Source organism: Furipterus horrens, unplaced genomic scaffold, assembly GCF_987537825.1.
Source record: "Furipterus horrens unplaced genomic scaffold, mFurHor1.1.pri manual_scaffold_6, whole genome shotgun sequence".
In the NCBI taxonomy this organism is placed as follows: Eukaryota; Metazoa; Chordata; class Mammalia; order Chiroptera; family Furipteridae; genus Furipterus; species Furipterus horrens.
The window spans coordinates 121,590,425-121,617,725 of NW_028327176.1; the positions used below are offsets into that span (position 1 = coordinate 121,590,425).

General features: G+C 35.0%; 1 protein-coding gene across 1 annotated transcript in view; it reads right to left on the reverse strand.

The window, feature by feature from the left end:
* Positions 1 to 9,216: 9,216 nt before the first annotated feature.
* CDC50A (cell division cycle 50 P4-ATPase accessory subunit A) overlaps positions 9,217 to 27,301 on the reverse strand; it is a 34,406-nt gene continuing 16,321 nt past the window's right edge. Inside the window, exons 3-8 of the mRNA XM_090282673.1 lie at positions 22,955 to 23,062; positions 20,573 to 20,680; positions 16,699 to 16,786; positions 14,528 to 14,671; positions 13,678 to 13,884; positions 9,217 to 11,063 (exon numbers count right to left, since the gene is read on the reverse strand). Coding sequence (XP_090138799.1) covers positions 10,870 to 11,063; positions 13,678 to 13,884; positions 14,528 to 14,671; positions 16,699 to 16,786; positions 20,573 to 20,680; positions 22,955 to 23,062 — 849 coding nt within the window. The 3' untranslated portion in view covers positions 9,217 to 10,869. The remainder of the gene's footprint in view (positions 11,064 to 13,677; positions 13,885 to 14,527; positions 14,672 to 16,698; positions 16,787 to 20,572; positions 20,681 to 22,954; positions 23,063 to 27,301) is intronic.

The following is a 27,301-nucleotide window of genomic DNA, read 5'->3' on the forward strand; positions in this document are numbered from 1 at the left end:
GCTGGGCGTTTTGGCCTCCTGACGTCGTTTCTGATTTGTCGGACGCCGTTCTGGTGGCCGGTCCCGGGAGCTAAAGATGAGGGAAAGCGACTTTTGAGACCAGGAAGGTGGGGAGTGATGTGTTAAGCCTTCTTTTAACTAGCTTGGATAAAATTAATGTGAGACCACGCTATCCTAGAAAATTAGTGTGTGTGTATTTTGAACGAGAACGCGTAAAACTTGGAGCAACCTTTGAGCTTGTTCAGGGATTGAAAGAACACTGGCTTGGCCGAACTGTAAGTTGTGAAGCTGAATGAAACTGAGAACAAAAAGGGTAACTCCTCTTACACGAATTCAATCAGTTTTCTGCACCGAAGAAGCTGTTGTGAGGGCGTTATTGTTCCTTGTTCTGAGAGCATTCTCTGAAGCCCTCTGTCGGGATACCAATTTTTGTCCTGTATTTTTGGCTGCTGCAGAATTCGCCATGCAAGACGCTCTTTCACAGAGCTTGTGGAAGCTGTTCTCTCATATCTCTGTGCCTGGGAAAACGCTGAAAAGCGAGGGAACTTTTTAACTGGGGACAAGAAATGGGATGGCAAATCCGGACTTGCTGTCTCAGGTGCAGCAGGGCATTTTGCATACCGGAGTTTCTGGGCAGAGCAGTTACTGTACGGATAAGCTATCAGTGTGTCCTACAGCAATCTTGCTTATATAATGCTAATTACAACTGTTTTTATTCTCTACGCCCACTCCCAAGTGTGTAAGTGTGAAAATATCTACCCTATACCACAATAAAGGTCGTTTCACCGTCTTACACTCATTTCTAATTAAACCATTGTCATTTCAGATGGGAAGCTGATAGATGGTTCAGCATAGGTGAAATGTATAGACAAAAATTAGTAATATTAAAATCATCCTTTCTAATCTTTAGGGTCAGACCCACCAATTTACCTGTCCGCAGTTCAAGTTCTTTTCTTCACCAAGATTTATAAATAACGCAATTCATTTCTTCCCTGGATTAGGAATGAAAGCACCTAGTTTATTCCCCCCTCTGCATTACATACAGTGAGCAAATTCTTGAGGACAGTTACCAGGTGCCAACAACTGGAGCACACAGATCTTTAAAACGTGGATTGTCTATAATTTGAACTCGTTAAAGCTGTATGTGCTCTCTTATGTTTTCTCCATTTAGCGAACTAAATTGTAAACTTCTCACTAACAGAGATTATGTGAATTTCTTACCAATCCCCACAACTGCTTGAAGGGGGTAAATGCTAACCAACAGAAAACTGATACATATACATATGTGTGTGTGTATATATATATATATATATATATACACACACACACACACACAAACATATATAGTGATAGATCTAGACACTTAAGACTGTCCAAAAATAAAGATTCACATAAAATATATCTTAAAGTAGATGCAGATCCTTATCTGCATGTCACTTAGTACAGTATAATTTTCCCCTTTACTGGACTGTTCCATTAGCATATAAACATATTCCCAACTTAAACCTTTAATTTCAATTAGCATCCCATTTCTTTTTCAAAATAAAAGAGATTTCATTATGCCTATCTTTCCTTTTTTTTTTTTTTTTAATTCCATTTTGGGCAAGCTTTTACTGCTCTTGTTTAGAATCACCAATGGCTTCTATGTTGCCAAACTGTCAATCGCAATATTCTTTATGATGTATGAGCAACATTTAACATACTTGATCACTCCCTGAAAGTATACTTCGAATTTTTTTATTTGGAAATAAGCTATAAGTGCAATACACTATAACATGCATGTATACTGTAGTTTGAAACATTGTTAACCAGGCTTCCATACACACTTTGTCATTTTATTTCAGCAGCTGCTACTTCTAGTTTCCTCATCCTCTCAATCTCTAAATTTGAGAATACCAGCTTTAAAAAAAAAAAAAATTATCCCTTTTGTGCTTCCAGCCAGTGCCATGATAAACCATTTGTGTGCTAACAACTCTCCACCCTGACCTTCCCTTTAACTCCAGATATCTCCACTTAGATGTCTAATGGGCATCTCAAAATTACAAGCAAATGGAATTCCTTCCACTCATTTCCAAGTGTTCTCCTCTGCGAGTTTCTTCATTTCAAGCCCCAAAGTGTTGGCGGTACCTTCAAAATACTGAATCTGATCACTTCTCATGATCTCCATCACTACTACCATCCCAGGCCATGCCATCATTTCTTGCTTGCATTATTTATTGCAAAAACCTGTTTGAAACTGCTTTCCCTGCTTCTGTTTCACCAGTGTTTACCTTCCACACAGCAGTGATCTTTTTAAGAACTTAAGTCAGATAATGACTCTGCTTAAAACTATTTTGTTCACTGCTGTATCCTCAGCACCTGGACTAGTAACCAGTACATAATAAATATTAGTTAAATGAATAGTATGCTGCACAAAAGAATGAACTTAATTTCTTGAATGTAAAAATTCAAGAACATCTTAACACTCATTGTAGTCCTTTCAAACATTTTTCAGTCCCAGAGTTCCTCACTCATTGTCTCCTTGCTCTTGCTCTGTAAATTGGGATTATCCTGACAGAAAAAACATCGCTGAATGTGCCTGGATGCCTATTAAACTTTACTGGATCTTCCCAAGCACACTTGAAATTTGTTACTAGATTTGTAAATTCATCCTCTGAAACATATTTTCAAAAATAGGTTCCTTCCCAAAACATCAGTATGAGTTTCTTTTGTAATATTAGAAAAATTATTAGAAATGGCTCTTCTTTTGAAAAATACTTCCTCCAGAAGTTTCTTGAACATTCTAACAGAACTAGCAGTACATTTAGATATGTGGTAGGTAATGGTTAATTTGTGTTGTAAGATATGTTTATGGGAATGAGATATAAAATTACTCAATGAAAATATTTCACAATTGGTGCAAAGTTACCAAATCACAAAGTGACTCAACCTTTCTTTTCCCTAAAAAAAAAAAAAAAAAAGTCAACTCCTTACTTTGATCCTGCCTATAGCATCTATAAACAAAACAGACAAATGCCAGAACAGTTTTGTGTGATTGAAATGTATATTTTAATTCTGGAACCATGCTTAATCCACATTCAGTTTTACAAAAGCATATAGAACAGCTTCCTGTGAAGTTTAATGTATAAAAACTACTAGTTAGTTTAAAAGGTAGCATTTCAATATAACACCCTATTTTTGATTATTATAAGGTTAGGAATCACAAAATACTTGGTTGTCAAGTAACTGCTGTATTATTAAATAACTTATCTAATTGCAAGCCTTAGTTTTTTCATCATTAAAGGGGTTGTACTAATCTTCATTTCTGGCTCTAAAATCCTGATGTATGAAAAATTGTTTAAAACATATGACTATGAAGTTCATTTCTTATTGAACGATAAATAACAGGACCTGCAACAAATGCAACACTGCAATATGCTCAGGAGAAAACTTTAAATCTCTGAACTTCTGGAGCATATAATCTTATTAGGAAGATAATATATACATAATAGCAAATTATGATGCAGACATAAATGACTATGTTAACTGCTATAGCAAAAGTTTGCTATGAGAAATTCAAGGAAGGTAATGGTCATTAGGAAGTTTTTTAAAAGACTGAATTTTAGCAGGGTCTGGTAAAATAAGAATGAATGGGAGTACAGATTAGAAGGTATTCCAGACAGGCTAAGAACACAATAACCTGGATTTAGAATCAAGCATTATCTACTGCAGAAACTAAACATAGGCCTAGATGGAGTGAAAAAAGAAAAAATACTACTGTAGGAAAGAACTTGGAAGTCAGATCCTGAATCTATCAGCTAATAATGAAACGAAAGGCAAGTTTCTTAATTTAATTATCTGTTTTTCTGTAAAATAAATACTATCCATCATTGGGTGACTGTGAAAGTTAAATGATATAATTCAATAAATGTTAGCTATAATCATGGGAGGAAAAGTTGGGTAAGGAGAAGTAGATCAACAGAAGAAATATCCAGGCAGAAGGTAGAGCATAAACAGAGGCAAAGGAGGATGAACAGACATCTTGGGGAACTGTAACTAGTTTGGTTGGCATGACATATGGAGTGGGAGGCAACAGTGGGAGGCAGGAGTGAGATTTTAGTGATATTAAATTTTATCCTAAAGGTGCAGTTTAAATGGCAAACTGTCAAGCTCAGAACTCTTATTCCAAGATCATTCTGATAGTTGTGAAGGCTGGATAGGGCATGAGTTACTAGGAACAGACAGTCTATGAGAAGGCTTTTATAGTAATCCAAGAAAGAAAACCTGAAATAAATGGCAGCAAAGAAATGAAGATAAAGGGATGGATTAAAAAGCCAGCTATAAGGAAACACCTTCAAAGATTCTGGCTTAACTCATAAGGTGGTTGGTCATACCATTCAATACATCACGGAATATGAGAAACTCCAGCCTAGCAGGAGATTCCTGTTTTGGCCTTATTAACCTTGAGAAATCCAAAGACAATCCAAGAAGAGATCTATAGTGAACAATCTATAGCTCTGGAAAGATAACGAAGTTAGTGTGAAGATGGTGATAGAAGTGATGAGAATTTAAGGTTGCTTAGGGAGTATCTGTAAAGTGAGAAAAGGGCCCAGAACATAATCCAAAGAATTCCCAACGTTCTATATGGTGAGCATAACCGAGGAATATATAAAGAAGACTAGGGAACAAATAAGTAGGAAGAAAATCAAGAGAATTATTCACAGAAGCCATATGCTAAAGATGAAGAGGGAAAGAAAATGTCAGACTATCAAATGGGGCAAAAAGTTCAAGATAAGGGTGAGTTCATTTGATTCCACAAAAAGGAGATTTGTTCAATAAGTGTCATTTTTCTATACTTTATGCTAAATACTTGTCATCTATTCCTTCCCTTATTCCTCAAAACAAAATCTGTTAAGTGGGTATTAAAATCCCCATTTTACTGACAAGGAAATAGTAAAATAAATGGTTTAGGAGATAATAATCTCAAGACATAGTTTACATATGTAAGAGCCAGATCAATGTGCCTCTGAAACCCATACGTCCCCTACAAAATCCTTTAGACAGTTGACGGTGAACAGAGTACAGTGCAATCATGTGGTTAAAGCCTGGCTGAAGCTGAAAATGACAATAAAACATAAACAAGCTTTGTTGTGAAAAGGAAGGACAACAAACCCCAGGGATTATTTTAGATCACTGATTCAACTGTAATTTGATACATATTTTATTCCTGCATTTCTGGTCCTTGAAACAAAGTAGCACATCAGTCTTGACCATTTAAGATTGATGTATCGTGAGTTCAATCTTCTTCCACATTACCCTTCTGAAAAGCTTGTGACACGAAAATAAATAAGCATCCATTAATATTACTTAAAAGTACATAACAACTTTGTTAAAATTTTAATGTTATAGTTATATATTTGAAACCTATATAATTTGATTGACCAATGTCACCCCAATACACTCAATAAAAAAATTTTAAATAAATGAGAAAAATAGATTTTAAAATGTTGTAAAATCATTAAAAGGTGCCTTCAAGGTGTTTCTGGTTTAACATAGTGGATTTACCCCAAATATCTCTTCTCTCTCACTCTAGTAAAGTATAAGAAATTAAAAGGATATGAGGTATTGACAGGCCTTTAGATGACTCTCAGACATCATGCTGAGTGTAAGAATCCAGATCCAAGGTTATATATGGTATGATTCCATTTATGACATTCTAGAAGACAAAACTATGGGAATGAAAAGAGATCAGTGGTTGCCTGGGGTTATGGGTGAGGAGAAATGTGACTATAATGGGATAGTATAAGGGAGTTTGAGGGCTGATGGTACTGCTCTGTATCCTGTGAAGGTTACAAAAATCTAGGCATGAGTTAGAACTCACAGAACTGTATACTACAAGAAAAAAAGTAAAGTTAACTGTATAATAATCTAAAACTTAAAAAAGGATATGAGTCCCAAAGGAAGGACAGTAGAGAAAGAACAGAAAGAGAAAATTGATTTTGACAGAATTCTGGGAAAGAGAAAGCAGTTGTGATATGACTGAGCAGGACAGAGACTGTAAGGGGGCTACCAGTGAGAGGCATGCTGATTGGTCCCACAACCCTCAGGAAGCTCAGGCTTGGAGGTAAAAGTTATAGCAAGGAGTGGAGCCAAGAGACAGGCCTGAAAATGGCCAGTTGAAAATTATACAGCCTCTGCCCTACGTCTCTCAGTCAATCCAATCCAATCTCTCACCTCCATCACTCTTTCTCACAGGTTGAAGACAAGAGAACTTCTGTCTGGAGAAAGTAATGAAATATGTGCAAAGTAGAAAACAGAAAGTAAGGTGGGGGACAAGGCAGGATCAGAGTTAAAGCAGTAATACACAGACCCTCTGTCAAACCCCTCCTTTTGAAGATTATTCTTCCCTAGAGAAATTGGAGTCAGGAAAGTCTCCAGTCAAATGCTTGACTCTCTTTAACAACCCTTCTCTAATGCAGTCTCTCTCAAAATTCAGTCACCTATAGCTGCTGACCTGCCAGCCATTTACTATAATACTTGTCTAAGCGTTTTATCACGAAAAGCACAAATTTTTGAGTTGCCCTATGTAAGTGAAGTCTATCACTAGTCAAGCACTGCCCACAAAGAATGAACTTTCAATTATTCTTTGGGGTCCATTCATAAATGACAGATTGTTGAGCCAAACATACAAGGAAAGTCACTCACATGAACAAGAAAACTAAAATTAAAGATAGCAACAACAAAAATAATGTAAACAGTATAAAACAAAAATACAGGGTTAGGCAAAAGTTGGTTTAGTTATAATACAAACAAATTCAATAAATAATACAAAAATAAACTTTTGCATAGTCACAACTGTAAATCTACTTTTACTCACTGCTGTACATATGCATCCATATGTCCTCAAAAAACATCAGTGTGATTTAGAAACAGAATAAAGGAAGTCTTAGAAATTAAAATATATTTTTAAATACACGAAAAATTCAATGGAAAGATAATGTTGGAAGATCAAATGAAGAAATCTAAGAAAAAGACAGCAGTGTCAAAATAACTGGAGAAAACAATAAGTGTCAATTTAGGAGATACAACATCTGATAGATCAGATTTCTCAAAAGCAACAATGATAGCTAGAAGAGAGTAGAGCAATGCCTTCAAACCTGAGGGAATATTTAATTTAAAATTATATATGTAATCAAAGTATCAGTGAGATGTGAGAGTGAAATAACATTTTAGACATAGAAGGACTCAGGAAATTTGCCTCTCATAAACCACTTCTTAGGAAGATTTAAGCATCTTAGAAAGTGCTCCAGTAAACCAGAGTAAACAGCAGATCCAACACAGGAGGGTCACAAAATGAGGTCATGGGACAATGAACGTGAGGCCAGACAAGAGAACAATCAGTACAGAGCAGTACAGAGTACCATACGAGACAAATGTAGAATAGACCTCTCTAGTGACAAGAATGTAGTGAAACTGACCAAGAAATTGGAAAAAATTTAAGACATGTTTCCAGAAAGTTGTGTTAAAAATGAGGATTCACTTCAGAAAAAATTAGATTATGCAAAATCTAACCATGGTGCACTGCTTTGCTCTATAGTATAGAGTATAATTAAACAACAGCTAATGCATTGTAAATATTATGACATAACTTTATAAAGGTAGAAGGGGAGGTATGTGTGCTAGAGAACTGAATTATTTGATAACATTATCAAGAGCATGTCTAAACGTGTTAAATCGAGCAATTGTAGAATAGGCATATTATTGAGATACACTAAGATAAATACCAAAACAAACAACTTTTGGAGTCAAAACGATTGTCTCTGAAAGGTAAAGAAAGTTGGGACAGGAACTACCATATTTTCATCATAAGGCCTTTAGACTTTTTAAAGTGTGTACGTTACTTTGACAATTTTATAGAAATGTAAAAGAAAATAAGGTCACAATGGTATGATTTATTCTGTAATTTCAAATGACATTAGTGAAAATGTGATTTTTTATTTATTAAATGGGGTATGGGCTAAAAAGAGGCTCTGTAACACTTTACTAGATCACACAAACTACATTTATGCATTCAAGTTCTTGAGAAAGCACTTCTTTACTCCCTCCTCTAGAGAACTTTGCAACTTAATCAATAAAGGGCAATACTGTAATTCTAAGGCAGTTTTTCCATGAAGACAGAAGGTAAACAGACTGAAGAACATTCATTTACCCTACCTCTCAGCTGCTCTTCTTTCCTAGTCTGGCTTTTCATTTCCCGTGTGCCCCACTCGGTTCATTATTTTCACCATCCTTGCCTCCCTGAACCACATCTTCATTTCTATTTACCAGACTTTTCCTGTGACCTAATATGAAATTTAGCCCATCTGTCTATAACTCAGGTGACAATTTGAACATTCCCTGGTTAGACCAGATGCTACTCAGTAATACAGATAAATCTTGCAGTTAATGCTGTCGGAGTGATTAATATACTATATATACGTATAGCAACCAAAACTGCATATGGATATGTTAAAACTTGAATTCACTGACCCTGAGCTAAAATTCAGTGCTAAATATAGCAAGAACCCCAGGGCATTGTTATTTTAGGAAGACACTCAACATAGAAAAAATTAATTTTGTTCATTTTTATTAATATAGAACATACTAAAAGAAAGTTATCTTTTAATATAATCAAAGTTACATATAAACTTACTAACCAATGAACAAACAATATTCACATGACTCTCCTCTTGGCTGAATAATTCTCTATTTGATAACACAGTTATTTTTACCAATTTATTTTTAAATTGTTTTATTATTTCAATTAAATTTCTTAGCTTTTACTTATTAAATAATTCCTTCAATTGATAAACTTTATATATCAAAATATTTCCTGCAAATTAATGCATTCTTCAATGCCTTCTACTTAACCCAGTTGTCCTAAAATGCAATAATTCTTTGAAACTTGAATATTAATTACATTGTTTCCAAAAGATAAGCATAAAGCCCATAAGAAAGAAGTGTTTTCTCTCCCCTCATGTTTCACAGAGGCCATATGAACGTTCCTCATTCTTCATTTTTACCAATAGGAACCCCTTAAGAGTTCAAATGGCAGGAGACAGGGAGAAACTGAAGCCATCAATGTACTCATAAATAAGTAAAACTCCAAAAATATTTTAAGATTCCATCTTCACCACAGATGAGAAAGTGTTGGAAAGGTTCTTCAACTTTTCTTCAGCAGCACCTCTGGTCCCCCAATTAGAAAAAAAAATGCAGGACAGGAGTCCTCCTTAGCACAAATTCAATCCAGAAAGACAGGCAGAAACCCCCCTCCCCCAATGGTATATCCCAGAAGATAAACTGCCTTGTGTAAGAAGGTCAATTATCAGCATAAGTAATATTCTGAAGGACTGACTATAACAGAGAATATTCTTAGACAAAGAATACCCCATGTACTCAGAAATTTCAAAATAATCATACAGTAAATACCTCATGCAAGTAATAGTCTACCAGTTCAAAGTCATGTTATACAAAACTTAAGAAATGTGGCACATTTCTACTATTAAACATTACATTATTTTGGGTTTTTTTTTTTTTTTTAAACATATTCATCAAAATTGGTACATTACTCAGACCGTTAGGTTTAAAATAAATATAACAGAAGGAAATGATTACAAACTCTAAATAAGCAGGCATTCTTCCATACAGACATATGATTTAAAAAAAAAAAGGCAATTTCAATCAATTAAGCCCTCTAATTAAGATATACATTTTCATGCATGTAGAAAAATAAATTTACATTCAGAAATAAATTCCATAGCAAACAAATTACAGCATTTATTCAATAAGGAATACTGAAATAATTCCAGTTAACAGAAAACAAAACAGCTTCAACCATATATATTATAATTTCTCATGTACATAATCAAAAATCTCCAGAATTAAATTAGGAAATTTAAAGAACCCCTTTTTAAAATGTGTCTTAGGAAAACCAACCAAAACAACTGAGGCATTACCTAAAAAGAATGTGCATACACATCCAGATCTGACCTATATGCAAAAATTGAATGAAATATAGAGGAAATGAATGTTACTATTTTTCAAAAATTTCTGCAATGTAATATTAGTACTTAAGTCAACACACTTACAAAATAAGAACAGCCTGAGGTATTTCCATGATGACATGTAAAAACATATCACATGAGCTGGGATTCCTGACTGCAACATCTTAACCAAACGGAAAGAGGAATTTTAAATTTTCCTACCTGAGACCTAATCAGACATGAGCATTAATTTCTATGCTAGACAAGGTACGCAAGATTTCAAAGGTGAAATTCAAAACTAAGCTTGACAAAGAAATATACTCAATAAGTTAAATACATGAACCACCTCACCAAAGATGGTACTTTAAGCTTTTACACATGACACATGAAAATAATGAAGAGTTTTATTTAGATTTGGTCTTTCTTCATCTTTTTGTAACTCTGAATCCTGAAAGATGAGCAAGTCATTATACTCATACATCTTCACACAACAGGTACACATATACAGCACATATGTCAATATAATACTATCAACACAGCATAAACATTTAAGCAGGAGACACATTTCACATGATAGAGGCTCTATGCATCATATGGCCTGTCCCAACAAAAAGCAAACATTAGAATGCCACTTCAGCAGTTACAGTGCTGACATGATCAATCAATAGAGTTAATTTGTTTTATACCCATCATATATTTTTATAAGTCATCCACAAGGAAGAAGCAAAGGACAAAGACATTTTTTTAAATAAAAAGTTATGGGCAAACTTCAAAAATGACATACTAACCAGACATCGGCATTCAAAAGCTAGGTTGAACAGAACTGGCCTTGATGCACATGCAGTATACTTGTTTTCAGAATATAAAATTAAATGGTAATATCAGCAGTATTACTACTATTTCTACATTTATGATTAATTACTAGCAGTACAACTCCCAAAAGAAAGGAGATGGATCCAACAGCGATATAAGAAATCCCCAAAAATGGATTTTTTCCTCCCATCCATGAAATAGTGCTTAAGATCATCCGTTTTCGTCCATCAAAAGAATGTACAGGGTAATCTGAAGAGTGAATAGGAAAACTTTCCCATGTTTAGTTACTTGATTTTTAAAATACAGATTGTAATCCATTGGTATAATTCTATGATACACAAGCACCTTACTCATATATTCTGAATCATAAAATAATTGCATAATTATTATCTTGAAAAACAGGTTTAGCAAATTAAAAGTAGTAAAGGCCAACATAGTTTGCAAACAAAAACAACCAAACTTAATGATTATATCATTTCTCAGGTACCTGTACTCCTATTACACAGGAGTGGCAAAAAGCCACAAAGAAATGTAATGTGAAAAAAGATTTCAAACGAACAACAGTAAAACCTATAAAAGAAGAAAAGGGTGTCAGGCCAAGAGACAACGAAAGAATGAAGGGACCAGAGGTCTCTGACAACTCAAAGGGCATGTGTAGCAAGAGTGTAGTTATTAGAATATGAGAGGACTCTGAGCACAGGGTAAAAAAGCATGATACTCAAGTTTTAACTTGCTGATTTGGAATAATTACTGATAAAATTCATGGTGTGCCACAGAGAGGTGATGGCTAAAACGGAGTGGAAGTGAAAGGTGGATTGTTAAAGAGATTTAAGAAACAGAGTAGCAGTATACTGAATGAGCTATCTACATGGACCAGTTAAATTTTAGCAACAGGTCAGAAAAGAAGACAGAACTAAGTCATTATATAAAAGGTTTACAACCTTTTCAAAAGCATCTTTTGAATCAAGTACTAGTCTCCATTTGCTTCTCTGAGCTTCTAAAACTCTCCAAATGACTCCAAATGACAAGCTCAGCTCTACCAGTTTCTTAAATCAATTTACACTGATTGAGGTAGGAATGATTATGAGAACTCTAACCCAGCAGTCTGTGAGGGACATAGTCTCAAATCACCCATGCTAGTATCTCTCTGTATTACAAACCTAAAAAAATGGGCTTCTGCCCTAATTCTAATATCTAGCTCCCACCTTATACCTAATTTTGATGATTAATCCTTGATGTTTTACAGGCCCTTCTTGTCAATCTTCAATACATCCTGCATTCTCCTCTCAATGCATGGGATGCAAACTGCCAACTAAGAACTCCTGAATGCTCCAGATACTTTCCCTTACCGTACTTTGGATACTGTTACCCAATTGCCCTCTCCTTTGGCTACAGACCCAGGATAGTGTTCTTTCTACTAGCACCTGAACTGGGTCTGTCTGTCCAAAATTACTCCTATGTGGATCTAGTTTCAAACACCTGATCACCTTCAATCTGTCACTATCAGGTCATCAACAAACATTTAAATGTTAATATTTGAGAAACCCTTCAAGCATAAGATATACAAACAATGAACTGGAGTTTAAAACATATGAGGACTTTGTTTAGAATAAAAGGTGATGCCCTATTTCCATCTTAGGAAATAACTGCAGCTAGGCTGATATGAAATGGTCTAAACTCGCTAGGGATGCAACCTACAGCGGTGGCTGATGATAAGGTCAGGGCCTTTGGGGACAAGAGCTTGACCGTGAGCCTCAGCTCTTCTACTTATTTCCTATGTAATCTCAGGTAAGTTACTTAGATGCTCTATGTTCCTGCATTCTTGTCTATATGATCAAGATCATAACTACCTCATAAGGCTTGAATTAAGTAAAATAATGCAGGAAAAGTATTTAGTACTTAGAATGAAATACATATTTATCAGCACTGAAAATTACATGTAAATTATTAATGTGGCAAAATACAGCTAATGATAAAAATGTTTTGGTACTATGAACAGAGCAATAATTAGAAATAATTCATCGGCAGCCGTCCGTCTCGAGAGACGATGGTGTAGCTTCTTAAGAGTCTATCTGCACCGCCGAGAATGGCTGTGCAGTCCAACTCGGGAGTGACACGGTATCTGTCTCCTCCCGTGTTGAATCGACATCTTGCGATGACGCTGGAGTGTCCTCTCCAGTGGAGCTGAAGCTACAGAGCCTGGGCAGGGTGATATGGAGGGTCTGCTGTTGCCCATGCAGCAGACCCCCCCTCTCTTCGCAGCTGAAGGATCCAAGGGAAAGACTGAGTCAATACAGCTTGGCTTCAGGTGCGCCGCAGGAGTTGCCGGTGTTGACTACAACGTCAAACCGCCTTAGGGACTCCGGCTCCGGATTTTCTGTCGGGGTTTACTCCCTTAGCCTTTCCCCTGAAGAGGTATGCCGCAAGGCAGCGGAGGTTTTTTGGAATCAGAGTTTTCCTTCTCTGATTAGAAATAATTATGTTGATATAAATTAACATATCTGCTGATTTTTAATATGTAAAAATATATATCAAAACAGTTCAGTACCACCAACACATTTATTATTGGGAACATTCACTGGCCTTTCCTTTAAGCTTAGTTACAATCTCCCTTGTAAAAATACCTAACCTTACTAATAAATCCAGCACCTACATTTTAAATAATTTTACCAAATAACGCTAATACAAAGGATATAAAAATATAAGATATTTCTGAAACATATAAAAGATACTTTCATACATACACTCATAAAAAGGTAGAGATCAAAACTAAAACACAACGTCATACACCATATAATTAAGATACGGTTGGACTACTCCTTTCAAATTCTATGAATCTGTGCACATAGCCAAAAAAGGATACTGTATGTGATATTCAAATAGTATTGTCCTGCTGGTAATGTTGGATGTAAATCATTTTTCCGCTCTATAAGACGATATAACTTACGAAAAGTAGGTAATGCTGCAGTACGCATCCAAACAATAAAATCCTCATTTATGAACCCATTATTATCTTCGTCAGAATCCAGCATGTATACTGGATTAAGCCAGTTCACTGGCTTTGTTGTATCTTAAAAAAAAAAGAGGTGGGAGTGTGGGAGACAAAATTTTCAATTCTATTAAGAATTGCACTGAAAATTCACTCTAATAAAACAAAGATATGCAATACACAATCGGACTATTTTTCTTATTTTCAAGGGTATGAATACATTCATATTCTAAGGAAGTCCTAAATCTAGAGAAAAGCCAATTCCTCATGTAACAGTTTAACATAATTATAAATATTTGATTGATATATCAAGAGAATCTTAAACATAGGCTATTGAGTACATACCAAAAAGCAGATGATTTAATGCAAAGATATAATGGTATAAAACACTACACTGTGAAATTAAGGAGATACAGAATCAAAAGTATATTTGGATTTATAATTGTAATAAAAAACTGGAGTTTGTTTAAAAGAAACTGCTGCAGTTTTAAAGATTATGACTGAAATGCTTATAAGCAAATACCAGAGAAATTCAAGATTAAAAGTTTACATTTCCTTTAGAATTTCTGTACAGTGAAACAGACTACATACTTTACCTTACTATGTATGAGGTTAAGAAAAGTAGTTATTTTTTAAAAAGCATAAGATTCTAAAGATAGAAAATCTTAGGTACTTTATTAAAACTCTGAGCTTATACTGTCTTAAAGAGGTATTAATATTTTACCTTTGAATCGTTCTGCTAGGGAGCCTTCTCCAGGTGGGTTTCTGAATTTCACATTTTTATCTGTCCACCAAGCAATACCTTTCTTTTTCAAAGGAATAGGTGTCAAATAAGATCCATTGCCGACCAAAAACAATTCTAATGTATCTAAACACGAGAAAAGGAAGATATTGCTAAATAGCTGTTGAAAATCCATAGTACCTCCTTAACTCTGAGAAATGAGGACCTGGTATTTGCTCCCAAAAGTGGTGGTAACAGAATAGGCAAATGATACACATATGTTCTTGATTATTTATATTTGAATTAACTATTATAACTTCATAATCCCAGATGGACTTCTTTTCCCTCAGTATAGTTCTGAGCCACTTTCCCACATGGCTAGCTGATATATGATAAGATCAAATGTTTTAACATTAACACAAATGAAATAATTTGCAAGGTAAATCTGCCTATCCTCCTTTCCTTTAAAAAATGCATTCCTAAATAGCTCCTGGTTTACCCATTTCTCTACCTGTACTGTCCAATATGGTAGCCAGTGGTTACATGACTACAGAGCCTTTTAAGTTACAGTTGGTCCAAATGATTATGTTTCACAAATGTACAATATACACCAGGTATCGAACAGTACAAAAAAAGAATAAAAATTTCTCCTTTAATAACTTTTATATAATATATAACTTTTATATGCTGATATGATGTTTTGGGCATATGGGTTCAATAAAATAACATCACAACCTCTCCAACACTGGTTATTACTTGTCCTGTTAATAATAGTCATTCTAACAGGTGTGAGGTGGTATCTCATTGTAGTTTTGATTGCATTTCCAGGTAACTAGTAACGTGAGCATCTTTTCATATATCTGTTTGCCATTTGTATTTCTTCTGGGGAGAAGTTTTTGTTCAGGTCCTCTGCCCATTTTTTAATTGGGTGGTTTGTTTTTTTGTTGTTGAGTTGTATGAGTTTCTTATGTATTTTTTGTATTAACCTCCTGTGGGAGCAAATATTTTCTGCCATTGCTTGCAAATATCTTCTCCCCTTTGGTTGTTGCCTCTTTGTTTCGATAATGGTTTCTTCTACAGTACAAACGCTTTTTAGTTTGATTATAAAAAACCTTTTCTTTAAAGAACCATCATTCACTGCTGGCGGGAATGTAAACTGGTATAGCCACTATGGAAAATAATATGGAGGTTCCTCAAAAAATTAAGAATGGAGTTACCATATGACCCAGCAACCAATCCCTTTTTGGGTATCTATCCCAAAATTTTGAAAACATTTATTTGTAAAGATATATGTATCACCATGTTCACTGCAGCACTATTCACGGTGGCCAAGATAACAACAAAGTATCCCTCAATAGATGGCTGGATAAAGAAGATGTGGTGCAGAAACACAATGGAATACTATTTGGCCATAAGAAGATAAAATACTGCCATTGGCAACAATACAGATGGATCTTGAAATTATCATGCTAAGCGAAGTAAGTTAGACAGAAAAAGTCAAGAACCGTATTTCATTCATACGTAGGATATAAAACTGAAAGCAACAAATGAACAACCAAGACCAACAAAAAGAAACTCACAGACATACAAAAGTATGGTGGTTAACAGAAGCAAGGGGTTAGGAGTCATAAAGGGTAAAGAGGACCAAATATATGGTGACAGAAGGAGATCTGACTTTGGGTGGTAAACACACAATGCAACATAAAAATGATGTATCATACAATTGTATACTTAAAACCTATATAATTTTATTAACCAATATCACCCCAATAAACTTATTAAACAAATTAATTTCACTTGCTTCTTTTTATTATTTTTAATATGCTGCTCTAAATGATCAACTGTAGCATCTTTTTAATAGTATAAATATTCAAAATTGGTGGGAAAGGTAACCTGGCTTTTATTTTATCATCCATGCAACAGAAAAGTTAGCACAATGCCTCTGCTTCTTTCCTCCCAGGAACAGAAGTTCCTTCTTAAAGTATAAGAATTCTCAAAAGAAAGTCACGAAACATTATAATACCCCACTGAATTACTAATTGATATACTTATTCTAACGTTGTTGAATTTCTCAATTTCATTCATGTTTATTAGACTATTAAATCTATAATATGATTATACAAATTTTCCTAATTTTATATATCTATACCTATATTTTAGTATCTATATCATACCATTAAACATGCTGTTGGCAATAGCTCCACAAGGAGCAATTGGTTTGTCTTCATTTCTTCGATAAGGCTCACATTCCTTACTGGGATTCTGATGTTTAGAAGGAAAAGAAGAGAGAAATTATTACCTAGGCCTCTGAGAGAATTATGCACTAGCTCCAATTACTGGTTAAAAATTCAATCCCTACATGCTTCTCACATGCAATGCATATAAAATGAGACTGTATCATAAGCAGACTATAAATAACACCACAATTAAATACTCAAATATATTCCTTAACATTACTGCATTATTTTTTTAATGTAACTTTTCCTTGTATATATTTTGTCATACAGGCATATATCAAACTGACATTTTTTGACATTCATATGAACACAGAAGTCATAACCACAAAGAGTTTTCTGCCCAAGAAAAATTAAGACGCAGTCTACTGTTGATCCAGTTGTGACATAATGGAAGAAATCTTAAACTGAAAGAGACTGGAGGTTCTAGTTACAGCTGTGTACTACAGTATTGTGACTTTGGGCAAGTTCCCTGATTTATCCCTTAGGACCCACTTATTATCTCAAATTTAGGAATTCTGGGTTAAATATCCTGTCAAGGGAGGGAAGGAAGGAAGGAAGGAAGGAAGGAAGGAAGGAAGGAAGGAAGGAAGGAAGGAAGGGAGGGAGGGAGGGAGGGAGGGAGGGAGGGAGGGAGGGAGGGAGGAGGGAAAGAAGGGAGAAAGGAAGGAAGGAAGGAAAAAGGGGGAAAGGAAATGAGGGAAGGAGGGAGAGAAAAAGTCAGCCTAATGCAGATTCTTGGAATATAACAGTCTTCTCTAAATAGCGCACCCAGATACAAGGAAAACGAAAATGCTAGCAGGGCAAGGAGCATTAGGTCCTACTGAAGATCTCAAGGAGATATGGCAGTTACAGGGTTAAATGGAGATTCTACCAAGTCTGAGATTAGGTGTATGTATGAGTTGTTCCAGGCCTCCAAGGCCACATTAAGCCATGTCTCAAAACAAATAACCTTTATTATTTGGTTTCTCAGCTTTTTTCAACCCTAAGCCATCTAGATTTATTAAGTCAGTACTGAGATAATGAATACAGAGCACATATAACTGGCTTATTACTATTTGAATGCTTTGATAAAAACTGTGATTTCAAAAAAAGGTTATGAAATGTAAATAAACCGTAAGGCAAATATATTCTAGCCACTAAATACTTAAGGAAGTTTTAAAAGAAAGGAAAATGTTATTTACTACCTATGCATCAGGTACTGAACTAAGCAATGCTAGGTACTTTGAATTAACCGCCTTTAAAAAGCCATTTAATAATTACCTTATACCTAATCATGTACCATGCAAGGTGCTAGAAACATAAATTAAAAAATGAAATCCCTACTTTTAAGTGGCTTACAATATAATGGAGGAAACAGACCCATACACAACCAAGATAATAATGAAGTAAGAGCTATAATACAAGCAGCTATATTCATTCAACATGTATTTATTAAATGCCTTCCATGTGCTAGGCACTGGCTAGGCACTTGGTATATGGTAATTACAGAAAGTCATAGTCCTTGCCATTGTGAGCTTACAATGTAGTAGGGAAGACGTAAGATAAGTAAGGAAACAGACATATGTTTATAAATTGCAATAAATGTTACAAAAATGCCATACAAGTAATTAATGAGGGAGTAGCTACCTTAGAATCTATAAGGAAAATTTTGTCTCTAGAGGTAGTATCATATAAGTAAAGACCTAAAGAAAAGTAGGAGACAGCCACACAAAGAGCAGGCAGATTAAAGTTACGAGCAAAGAGAACGGTACATGCCATTGAGAAAGAACTTATTTCTGAGAAGGTAAAAGGTAAATGTAGCTATAGTACAGCAAGCAGAGTAGTGGTATTTACTTTTTTAAAGATCACTATAGCAGCTAGGTAGAAAATAGCCTAGAACGGGCAAAAATTAATCATGTGGGGAGACAGTTTGTTAAGCAAAGCGAGAAGTGACTTGAAACAGTATGAATAAAATCAGTAAGTAAAGAAGTTATTTTGCATAAAAGGGTACTAAAAAAAAAACAGCAGGCCTTGAGATGAGATGACCTCTAGGGAAGGAGTAAAAACTGCATTCCAAGAAAAACGTAAATGCCAAAATGGGCAGATTACTTGTGTCACCGGGCATGGTTAGGGAGCAGCATATGTGGCCAAGGGCAACCAGACCAAGGTCCATCAAAGTATAAAACAATGAGGCTGGAGTGTAGGTTGATATCAGATTGTGAGAAGTCTAACACACAATGTTAAATAATTTGTACTTCAATCTGTCCATTCTTAATATCTTTAAGATTTTTGAAAGTCACCTGGTCTTAAATTCATACATTTTGGTCTAGTCCAAGGATCAATAAGTGACAGCCTATAAACAAAATCCAGCCTACCACCTGTTTTTTGTAAAAAAGTTTTATTGGAACACACCTACACCCATTCATTTAAGTATTGTCTGTGGCTACTTCCATTCCACAATGGCAGAAGTGAGAAGCTGCTACAGAGACCATATGACCTGCAAAGCTGAAAGTATTTATCATCTCACCCTTTACAGAAAAAAATTCATCATCTCTAATCTAGTCTAAAACCTTTGTTTGCAATATATTAAAAAAGAATCAATCTCAGCTTCTTTCACCTTCAGTGAAGAGAGTATGCATGTAAATAAAGAATCATAAATTGACTACCACTTTGGGTCTTTGAACATACCCAATTTATGGTCCTAATCAACAAATTCAGAAAGGCTTAGGAACTTGGTGCCTCTCACCAAACACACCTTTTCTGGATTTGAGTTCTAAAAATTGGCTCCCACAGAGTAAATTCCAGATGGATTGTAAAATATTACAGCCCTAACCAGAATCTTTAAACAGACTTGTTATTTCTTAAGATTCCAAACATCAGTAACTAGCAATAAAACCAAGTAAGGATGGCCTAGGGCAGCTATCTGCTTACCAGGGCCATTCTGGTCACTATATGATCCTAAATTACATTCAAAGAGATTCTGCTTTTCTAAGAAATCCTAGATTGCTCTGGGACTCTGAAGTTTTGTTGGAGTGGCAGCAATAACATAAAATGCTTGCTCAACAACCACTACTATGGGAAGCTAAACAACAATCAGGAAACTAATATCCTCCTGTCCACAGATTCCCAAACCAGGCAGGACATCAGAAAGGGACCTTGTTAAATAGACATTTTAGAGCTCCATCCCTGCAGACAATGACATATCAGACTTAGGAGAATCCTAGAATCTGCATTTTCAAAAAGCTCCTCACACAGTTTTTCAGCAACCCACCCTCTGGACTTAACTTCTCAGGCTTCCCACAAGTTAAAAAGTGAAAAACATACATGTTCAATTCTAAAACACAATCTCAGAAATTTTTTAAAGTTTATTTACATACTTTTACTTAGTGTAATAATAATGAACAAACCCAAACAGAACAAATTATATGCCCAGAATGCTAGACTCATCAAAATTCCATTACAAACAGATTAATAAAGCGAAAACCTCAAGTACACTACTAGAAACCAGCAGTGAGGAATATGTCCTCTGGCTGTAAGAAATCATTCATCTTTGTAAATTCCAGGGGAAAAATGTTTAGCTAAAAACTCTCACTACACAAACTATAAATGGCAAGTAGCACTCTAATTTCATCCTAACCTCATTTAAATTAACATTTCTGGCTGCTCTGCCTATGGAGTAACCTTCTCTCTGTCCCACTGCCTCACTAATAAATTTTCTTTTGCTTTAAACTCGAAAAAAGAAAAAAGAAAAGAAAAAAATTAGCATTCTAACTAAATAATTACCACATTATTTCACAGAAACCACATTTTTATATCCCATCATTTTACTCACAAGTAAAGAACTAGAATCTCCATTTAGTTGACTATCATCTCGAGATTTCACATAACGACGATGGTTTTGATAAAAATTGGACAGTCCATAATACATAAACACATTGCCCTACAGAAACAGTAGGAAAAAAAATTCACATCACAATGTTAAGTATAAAACTGTGTCATGCATACATAAAAACCATTTAGTTTTAGACTTTACTAGTTTACTAGAATTTGTAAGTTCTACCAGTATTTAGCAATCAAAACAATACGATTGTAAATAAAGTCAAAGAAGGTATGTTGCAAAATCCAAGACTAACCTTTGAAAATACTCTTAAAGACCTCAAAGAAGTGCTATTTAAATTAGAAAAAACAAAAAACAAAACATACTCCTGATATACTTTCAATTTTAAATTTTCTCTAGTTCAGATTGGTCTTTACCCAACTAGCAACAATTTCTGAACTTGAATTGGGTCATAATAAATTTCTCCAGAAAATACTATATATTAGTAATTAGTAATGTATCAAATGAGTCACTGTGCAATAACGAAGAAAAGTATTTTAATATATTCAGTGGAGGCAACCTGGGAAAGAACGGTAACCAACATACATTCCAATTATTTAGAAGATGCCATAAAGCCATCTTAAATGACTAAGATTTTTAGAGGTTGCAAAAACGTGAAGCTGTCTTTTCCTTTCTGGATGCGACTTTTATCATCTATAATCTTATCTTCAGTTAAAAGGAATTAAAGGGAAATAGGGGTAAATGATAATGGAAGGAGAATTGACTTTGGGTGGTAAACACACAATACAATATTCAGATGATGTATTATAGAATTTTACACTTGAAATCTACATAATTTTATTAACCAGTGAGTGTTACCCCAATCAATTCAATAAAATTTAAAAAATTAAAAATAAATAAAAGGAATTAAAGAAAAAAAGGAATTCAGGAAAAAGAGGAATTCAATAACATTTCAAGTATGCTTTATTTGATTTGCTATTTTCATATACACAATCACTTATAAAGAGCTTGATTTTCCAGTGTCAAATGTTTGCAAGTCTTCTCATTCTATATAGAGAAAATGTTGACATGAAAACTATTTATTTACTTACTATTTTTATCAAAATTATATCAAAGAAACAAAGAATACGCTATAAAAAAAGGATCATCTCAAGAAATATGATAAATTCAACTCATAAACTGAAAAAGAGATCCTTTTAATGAATACTGAAACAAAATAATTTATTTGAAGTTCTCAGAAAAGGTTTTAGTGCACTTCAAAGGTTTGGCTCATGAAAGAACACAGAGCCCACAAAAAAATAAATCTGAAAATGACCACTTTTGCAGAAGAGAAGTTCTGAAATAGCTGTTTTTAATGGGGGGAAACTAATGGAGCTTCTAAATCATTACAAGTCTCTTTCATTTCTTTAATTCTGCCTGTTCTGACAAAAAGAACTTAATGCATCTTTATAATTTGCCTATCATATTTAAAAAACAGAATTTTATGGTGTTTTAAATTTATGTTATTTCTACTGAAAAGAAGTAAAATAATTAAATTTGTCTCCTCTCAAATTTATTTTCTTGTTTTTATAAAAAGGGAACGTTATTTTCCTTTATTTTAGTGCAGAGCACCTACAACCACTAGATGGCAATCGTGTACCAGAGACTACAAAAGTCATCACCACCTCTCAGAAAATTCAAGTGCAGAAAAATCGAAAAAGTTGCCATGTTTTAAAGTAGTTTTGCTCCCTGAAAAATAAAACAATAATTTTTACGCTCGATTTTCAGGTAAAGAAGAGCACAGACTGGTCTTCCCATTCCTATTTTGAATCATTATGTCTTTTATAATCTGCTCAGTTTTCAAGACTGACAAATAAGTGTGAATAAAAGACACAGACCACACAAAGAGAGATACTGTTCTGCTTATCAAGACATAAAAGATTAATAAGGTTTCACTAAGTGTTTGCATTTACAGTAATGGTTCATACCTGATAGAAAAATAATACTAAACAATGGGTGAATCAGTATTTATTTTCTAAAGTGAAACTTTTGTTTTAGTAGGTAAAATAATTTGAACACTAACTTTTAAAATACAAGTTAATGTAGATATAAACTTGATCAAAACTAATGCTGTATAATAAGATTTTCCAGTGAGAAGATAAAATACGATGTTTTAAAGTTAGCATATAAAGTACTAAAATAAACTATTTAATATATGTATTTAATTACCAGATAGCATAATTCAATAGCAAAAGAAATAATCTTCCTTAAAAGTGTATGGATTCTAATAAATTAACGTGGCTTCTCCACAAAAAATAATCAATTAATAAAAAATTAATACAATATCAATATTTTTTAAAGCATGGCTTTTTAAACACATTACTTGGGAATACAGACCTCAAATGACTGCTCCAATGTGAAGTTAATGGTACAAAAACAAGATGTCAAATTTGGAGACAAACATTTATTGCAGGGACTGGAAGGTTCTATTCCGGTATAATCAATCTGCAAGAGAAAAATAGAATTAAGCACTTCCTTGGAGTAAGTGGATACACTCTAAAATAACTTGCTATTAGTGAGGAAAGTGAGTCCAATGAAACAACCTACAGCCCAGAGGAAAAAACTGTTTTTAAGGTCATCTGTTTATTTTGACACTGAATAAAAACAGAAACGGCTCTCATGTTATTTCTACTGGCTCATACTTCTAAGTAAATTCCTCTCTAGTTTTTACAAAAGGAAATTCATTTATGCATCAAAATCATAAATATAAAATTCAACCTGCATGGTGTATAAAGATTTAAAGAGCTATAGTGAAAATATTTAAAAAGCTGTGAATGAAAAAGGAGCGATATATAATAACCCTAATAAGCTCAGGAGGCCCAACGGCAGGCCTGACCAGCGCAATGACCAGAAGTAACCACACAGGATGGTCTGATCATAAATTCTTAACTGGTGAGGCCATGGTGGGTAGTCACATCCCAGGCTTATAGCTTCCTTAGCTATAAGCAAAGGTCTATCTTTACCTTGAGTGAATTCTGTCCATTGTTCTTATGCATGCGGGATGTCATAGTAATTTTCTTTCCCAGATCCCTTGAAGACACAACTGCAGGTATCAGAAGCACAAGACCACAGAACCCCTCAATGTTAATCTTATTCCCTATATACTGTAAATGTAAATTATTAACTATCCTGTACCCACCAATGTAAAACAAATGTGTTTCTCTAGTCTGCCATTTACCTAACCTAGAGATTTCTCCACCTTGCCTTCTCCCACCTCCTTCCTTAATCTACCACCAATGGATTTCATGTGACATTTCCTTACATTTTCTGATTCTAAATGTAGAAAAGGAACTATGAAACTGCCATTCTCCTGAGTATTTTCTCAGTCAGTTGAGACTTTGCTTCTGGGCATGTCCTCAAAATTTGGCTCATATGAACTCTTATAAAACTTTTCTATAAGCTGGATATTCTTTCATTTACATAATTTACAACCAGACTAATACAGAGATTCAGCTTGCTCTTAAATCTTCTAATCTTAAGTACTCTGTAACCTCAGCTTTCCAAGGTACATTTTCAAATTAAAAAAAAAAAAAGATTAGGTTTTTCAAGGGCTAAAGCAGGGAGCCTCTAAAACTCTTGTAATTTCCTCAGTGATATAAGTGTATTTGTTTTTTTGATAAGCCCCTTGATTCAAGCTAGAGTTTACTCTAACAAGATGGTTCAGGATCAAGGTTGATTAGAGAAAACACTAGATGTGATTAGGGACTTTGGCCCAGCCCAAGCTCTGAGGACAGAGGGAAGGTTGGAAATTTAGTTCAATCCTGTAGACAGTGTTTACTCAATCATGCTTGTATCATGAAATTCCAATAAAAACTCTGGCCACAGAAGCACAGGGGGTCCTAGTTGGTTAATCCATTGATGAGCCAGGACAGTGATGTGCCCTGCTTCCACAGGGAGAGGACATGAGGCCATGCATTCAGGACCCTTCCAGACCTGCCTTATGTATCTTTTCATTTAGCTGGTCCCAATTTATGTTTTTATAATAAAACTTAATCATAAGTATAGCATTTTCCTGAGTTCTGCGAGTCATTGTAGCAAAATATTAAACCTGACAGGGTCACAGGAGTTTTACAGCCATTCGGTCAGAAGTGTAGGTGGCCTGGAGACCTCTGAACTTCCAACTGGTATCTGAAAGGAGGGCAGTCTTTTAAGGAGGGTATTAGGAAACCCACGGATTTGTAAGCTAGTTGGCCAGAAGTGTGGGTAGTCTGTGGCCCTGACTTGCAGCAGGTGTCTGAAGTGGTGGCAGTCTTATTAGGGACCATGCCCTTAAACCTGTGGAATCTGACATAACTCAGGATGATTAGCGTTAGAACTAAATTGTACTACACCAGCTTGTAGAAGAAGACCTAGCCAGATAGCTAAAATGACAGCCTTAGTTTACATTATATGAATTTTTTAAATAGGTTTTATTTTTTTAAGAGCAGTTTTAGGTTCACAACAAAATTGAGTGGAACGTATATAATTCTCATATACTTCCTGCCCCCACACATACTCAAGCTCCCAATTACCAATATCCCCCACCAGAGTGGTACATTTTTTACAATTAATGACCCTATACTGACACATCATAGTCACCCAAAGGCCATGGATTAACATTAAGATTCACTCCTATTTAAAAAAATATTTTAAAATTTATTTTTAGAGAGAGGGGAAAGAACATATGAGAGAAACATCAATCAGTTGCCTCTTGCATGCACCCAACTGGGGACCTGGCCAGCAACCCAGGCACGTGTCCTGACTAGGATCAAACTGACAACCTTAGTCCTTATGCTGGCACTCAATCCACTGAGCCATATCAGCCAGGGCCATTAAGATTCACTCCCGAAGTTCTACATTCCATGGATTTTGACAAATGTACGTACCATTATAGTATCATACAGAATAGTTTTACTGATTTAAAAATCTTCTGTCCTCTGCCTGTTTAGTCCCCCTGCTCCATTAACCCAGAGAGCAACCACTGATATTTTTACTATTTCCATAGTTTTGCCTTTTCCAGAATGTCATATAGTTGGAATTATATAGTATATAGCCTTTCTGGATTTGCCTTTCTCTAAGTATATGGATTTAAGGTACCTCCATGTCTTTTCATGGCTTAATACCATATAATTTTTAATTTGGGTGTACCAGATTATTTATCCTCACCTACTAAAGTACGTTGTGAATATTAATAACAAAAACTTCATTGGAAACAGAGCCAAAAAAGAGAACTCTAACTCATTACTGACCCCATCAAGAAGAGACAAAGGGAGACGGCAGCCACCTGCAAGTCAAGGAAGAGGGTCATCACCAGGAAGTGAATCTGTCCACACCTTGGCCTTTGACTCCCCAGCCTTCAAGACTGTGAGAAATAAATGCCTGTTGAAGCCACCCAGTCTATGATATATCTTTAAACTATCCTAAGCTAAGACAGATTTTTTAAAAGATTTACTTATTTTTAGAGACAGGGGGAGAAAAGTACAAAGAAAGGGAGAAAAACATCAATGTGTGGTTGCCTCTCACAGGCCTCCAACTGGGGACCTGGCCCACCACCCAGCCATGTGCCCTGACTGGGAAACAAACCGGCAACCCTTTGGTTCACAGGAGCCACACCAGCCAGGGCCTAAGGCAGATTTTGGTAACAGAAAGTGGGGTGCTGCTGTTAAAAAATAAATAAATAAAACCTAAAAAAAGTACCCTTGGAACGGAGTCATAGGTATAGAGTGAAGGAGATTTGAGATGCTAGAAATATGAACATTAAGGTAAGACCTCAGAAAGACATGAGAGTTAGAACGCATCCATCTTCTTAGAGAATATATAAATAATCATGAACAGAATATCGATAGAAATAGAAATGGTAAAGGCCATTCTGGTAAGGTTTCAAATAGAAATGAGGAACATATAGACAATGGACAAAAGATAATCCTTGTAATAAAGTGGTAAGAAAAAAAACAACTTAACTGTGCTTTAATGTTTTGTGGAAAATAGAACTTGGAAGGGACAAAACTGAATATTTAGTGAGGGAATTTCAAAGCAAAGTGTGGAAGAAGTGGCTTGGTTTCACCTGTCAGCTTATAGTAAAATGCAGCAGAGAAATTAATGGAGAAGGAATAATGTTTAGCAAAATCAGACCAAAGATTTGGAAAATATTCAAGTCTCTCCATATTGCACAAAATTAGAAAACTTGTTTGGCAGAGAATACTAGGGTGGGGCTAAACAACCATTTTATAAAAAAGAAAAAAAAATTAGTGTGACTGTGAACCATGGATTTAATTAGCCATTCCAGCAGAAGAGCAATTGCTGGTACTAGGCTAGGATCAAGGATCTCTGACTCCAAGCCCAATGTTCTTTTACTTAACTGCTGTTCAGCAAGAATAGTGAGTCCCCTTTGCCTTCTAGAAAACTATCTTTATCAAAGATAGCACATAAAAATAACTACTATAAACACTAAGTGCCAAACTGAATGGTAACAAAGACAATAAGTACTAGCCAGATCAGTACCTCTTCCTAACTGCAGGCAGCCAGTACAAAAGCATGAAACCTGGATCAACTTAATGAAGTCTAGATGATTGAATCTCCATATAAACCCATGAATCTTGGGAGACAAACAAGGGAGTGTGATTAGATTAGTAGCCACAGCAGTAGCTAGCAGGGAGAATTCAGTAGTGGCTGTAGCTTCTAAACCACTGTTTCTGCTCCCAAACT